The 4,667-nt window shown below is 38.5% G+C and overlaps 1 protein-coding gene across 1 annotated transcript in view; it reads left to right on the top strand.

The window, feature by feature from the left end:
• Positions 1 to 3,234: 3,234 nt before the first annotated feature.
• The window catches only part of LOC107088912 (B-cadherin-like), a 22,230-nt gene continuing 20,797 nt past the window's right edge, over positions 3,235 to 4,667 (top strand). Inside the window, exon 1 of the mRNA XM_015381377.1 lies at positions 3,235 to 3,479. Within this exon, the coding sequence (XP_015236863.1) occupies positions 3,429 to 3,479 (51 nt within the window). The 5' untranslated portion in view covers positions 3,235 to 3,428. The remainder of the gene's footprint in view (positions 3,480 to 4,667) is intronic.

Here is a 4,667-nt window from a genome sequence, read left to right as displayed (position 1 = left end):
AAAGTTGGGTCAACAGTGGTAACTATGAACAGTCATAGTTTGACTGTTTTTTAGCAGTTCTTTCCTATTGATGGGAAACTCAGTCCAACCCAAACTAATCATCACTTTTGGTTAGGCGAGATGTTTCACTGTGGCTGTGACAGAAGGCTGACCTGTCCAGGGTGTACCCCGCCTCTGGCCCATAGACTGGCAGAGATAGACACTGGCCCACCGCGACTCTGACGGAATAAGTGGGAGAAGAAGGATAGATGGATGATTGATGGATGGTTTTAAAGTTGTTTATAAGCACAAAGTCCATGTAAGATATTGTTTTTGTTCTTGTTTTAATAGTAGCTGTTGTGGCCACATACTGTACAAACAATCAGGAAAACAAGCTTCCACTAGAGAGAAACAGGAAAGCTATCGCCCAAATCCCAGTTTACCAGTTTTTAGGGTAATAAAACACAACATATTAGCTCTGGTTTCCCTCTTAACATTTTTTCTAAACCATTAATGCCTGGTTAAGAGTCATTCTCATAATGCTTGTTATTCTCCAGACCTCTGCTCTCCAGACTGGACCCACAGAGAATGTTTTTATTGAATATGGACCAGAAAGCCTTTTACCACTGCTGCACAATAGCAGTACATTAAAGACATCTTCAGAACCTGCTGATCTGAACCTGGAAGGGAAAACTTGGACTTTATACAAGCCTCCAATTAAAAAACAAACTGTTGATCTCCAATGGAGGATTTAACAAGGTGCCGTCACTCATTAATCGGAGCTTTTTAATCCTTTCAGCAGGGTTGCATGTTTTTATGAAATGCACAAGACTAAAGACAATTTTTAGCTTTTTAATTTGTGTTCTTAGTCTTTTTGGGAGAGTTTTTACTAACACTCTTTTTATAGGAGGAGTTAGACAGAATATAAGAAACAAGCCAAAGACCCGAGTTTTAAATGTTTTAATCAGTGAAGCAAAGATGGCCGTTTATTGTCCCGTAGAGACAGACTGCAGGAGGGAGCTCACTGTGATGCTGTGTCTCTGTGGAAAAGGTTAAAGCCAGAATAAGGCTGGAGTTTCACTTCCACAGAGCCACACACAACATGGAGGATTTTATTCAGCTGGGGTTTTAACAACATTGTCTGTACTATGTCAGATGATGGAGATTTACAATATAAGAAGCTCCTCATTTAATGATTTTTAACTGACGCTTGTTTTACGTCATTAATTGTTTATATGTTTTGAATTGTGTAAATTAATTGTTGTTAAAAGTCCAAAAATCCTGCTCCACTTTAGTCCCACTCTTACCTAAGGAGATTCAGCATCACCAGAGAGCTGTTTGACCACATTCGGCTAAAAATCTTTGCAATGCCAAGAAGCACAACTCAAAGTCCTCTCCCATCAACAACAGCCATAACGGGCCAAATGGTCCTGAGCTAGCAACCACCTGCAAAAACCATGGCCCACAGAACTCCAATAGCAGTTCCCACATCTGCCCACAATACCAGAGAGACAGTCCACCTCGCTTCATACATGACCACCGACTGCCTGTTAGCTTTCCATAAAACCCAGATTCTCTTTTGATAAAGCAATTCTGCAAAAACAAGAGCAATTCTGAGCTAACACCACCAACAGACTTGGTCAAACCACAGCAGACTCCTGAACACTCAAAACCAAGGTGTGAATGCAAGTAGTTTACATATATTCCAGGTGGTTAACAAGAGGGGCAGCATGTGGCTCTCCTGTTGGAGGGGGTTTAAGCCCTAGAATCCAGAAATACACCGTACAGCTCAGTTTTAGCTGTTAAAGTTTAACTTTGAGGCAAGAGGATAGAGTTATAGTCTAGATGACATCAACCAAGAACAAGGAGTACCGAGACAAAGATAAGACCAAGACGTTAAGAGACCAAGACCAAGATCTTATATATGTGCTAAATTCGAATTCATGGGCTGCGTCCTCCGAAGGCAGATTATGTCATAGCGCTGCACCAAGGTCTGTTCGGATTAGATGACTCCTCATTTTGCGGCTGACAAATGCTATCTTCTTTTTGCCCGTTTTGAAGGATGGGGTCTTGGTTACGCCATGATTTATTGCGAGACCAAGCAAGCCGGCTGCTCCACACTCAGAGGAAAAAGGGAAATGGTGCCAAACAGTGGTGAATATTGGAACTGCAGTTTATTATAACACAAGTATATGAATAGTTTAGTCTGAAATTAAGGAAAATAGTTGTTTTAATGGTTATTGAGTCAGATATGTGGCGGTAATTTTGATTTAAAGAAATTTTTTATCTGTTACTGTGTAAACAAATGGGTTGGGCTTTAATTTAAGCTCAGATTTCAATATCTCGGCAGGGTGGGGACTGAAATCTCATATCTGAGATGAAGATACTGCTGCTGAAGCTCCTCAGAAATGTTATCAGCACCCAGAACAACAGTGAGAAGTGATGGAGGGTTATTGTCACTAGATGATTTAAATAATTAATATAATGCCATTCTTATCCCAGGAATTTGGACGAATTATAAATAATATCCCAAATACATTGATCAATTAGTTCAAGGTTGCCTCAGTAATATTCCAGTTCCTAAACTTAAAAATACATTTATTGAAGGAATCAATAAAATAGATGAAAAATGTAAAAACAAACATAAACAAAAAATCTTATATCCTAATCCAATTGAAGTAAATTTCTTATTAAAAAAATACTCCAGAAATGATATCCATGTAAGGAGAACCAAATATTTTAAATTGTCTATAACGCCTAAATATATAGAGATTCATTTCAAAACTTTAAATGACATTTATCCTTCCAACTAATTCATATGCTCCGCTTCTAAATTCACTGTAGATAAATGTGATCTTTTAATAAAAACGAGGAACTTGAAACTGCTTTTGTTGCTTTTCAAATCATCTGAAAAGACCCCAATCTTTTTGTTTCTATATTTCTTAAGGTTTTAGTCACGCGCTTTAAGTCCAAACAGATTTAAAGGATTCACTTTGATTCGGTTCTCAGAAATAAGGTTGTGTTTTAGTTTCGTTAGAGTGTTTGACAGAGTGAGACACCGAGAGAGAGAAAAAATGGTGGTAATGAAGGGGGGGCGGTAAAAGGAAACGAGTCTAAAGTCGGACTGACTGAGGTTTGACCCCTGCTGCTGATGGACGCCAACTACCTGCTCCCTGCTGCAATCACAGAAAAAATGATCGAAACTCCCAGTTTTCTCCCCCCTCAGGTGTGCTGCTTCATGACCATATGAGGAACCCGGAACAGGCGCACCTGTGAGCTGACGTCACGCTGAGTATCTGCTGCGGCTCACGAGCTGAGCGCGTTCAGAGACGGTCAGTCTACAGGCGGTAAAGCAAGGAGAAGACGCCAAAGTGCGGATTAAACGGGAAGCTTTTCGTTTTACCACATTGAAGTTGAAAGAAGGATTTGATAAGAAGCTCCAGTGTCTAATGGGGACCGCTTGGTTTGCGGTTTGTGGCGTTTTAATCGTCGCCTTGCAGGTAAGACTCTCCTGTTTCCTCCATAAATACTGCGCAGCTGCTTCACATTATTTAGGATTTAAATGTTCCCGGTTCTTTACTTGTAGTTCTGCTCTGTGAGGAGTTTAACTGACTGGTTCTTCTGGATTTATTATATTCATTATAATTTTTAATTTCTTCTTGATTTATTATTGAAATGAAGGGTGACTAAAAAGCGCAAAAGAGCTGTGGGTAATAATCCTAGGTGCGGCTCAGGCCTCGCCCTGCTTCCCTTTGTGACGTTGGCTGCAGGTTAACTAGTTTTAACTCGCCACTTTTGGGTTTTTGTAACTTTAAAAAAATAGTTCCCATTAATTCTTGTTTGTTCTGAGAAAGGAAGTCACCAGGAGTCATGTTCTCTATTTCAAGAGCTGAAATTTGGTCGCTTGATGGTCTTTAGAAACGTGAAAGATTAAAACATTAAATCTGGACATAGAGGTGGAAGTTTTTAAAGCTGCTCTGTCGAGTAAAGAAAATATGAACAAAGTTCAAACCAGTTTCTGGGGTAGAAATTGGTCGTAACATATCTAATATGGTTTCTTTGTTTTTCTTTTTAACTGTGAGATTAATTTGAACGCAGACTATGTTTAACTCTTTATAGGGCAATCAATAAAATCCTTAGAAAATCCAAATTTCAAGCCAATGGTGGTGTTGTAATCCAGGATGAGAGCTTATTACTTTTGTTACATTCAAAAAATATGGATATTTTGATGGCAAAACCTAATGTCAATGTAATAACAATAAACGCCAACCGGCCTAAATATATTAAGAAAAATAATAAAAGTGCTTCTATAAGAAATTAATGAAAAACTCTCTGAAAGTGAAAGACATTTTTTTTTTGGTCCAACATAAGCTTAGAGGCATTAATGCCGATACTGGCACTTACATATAATTGTAAACTAGGCTTATTACCTTTTGAACATTTTAATTACCTATTTTTCTTGACTTGTTAACTTTTTTTTTCAAACTTAATTTCCAGTAGCTAATATATTATTCAAGGGCTCATCTAATTGGTCAAATGCCAAAATAAGATGTACAACCATCTAGCAGTATCTTTGCTGAATGGCTGGACATAGATCTTGTGGTTCTAGACCACCAGATCTAGAAAACCAAAGCGGTGCGTGTCATAAACGAGCCGCTTTGTTTTTCAAAGATATAAATATAAAAAAT

The sequence above is a fragment of the Cyprinodon variegatus genome, unplaced genomic scaffold (assembly GCF_000732505.1).
Source record: "Cyprinodon variegatus isolate N-32 unplaced genomic scaffold, C_variegatus-1.0 Scaffold232, whole genome shotgun sequence".
Taxonomy (NCBI): Eukaryota; Metazoa; Chordata; class Actinopteri; order Cyprinodontiformes; family Cyprinodontidae; genus Cyprinodon; species Cyprinodon variegatus.
This window is presented reverse-complemented; position numbering and strand designations above follow the sequence as displayed.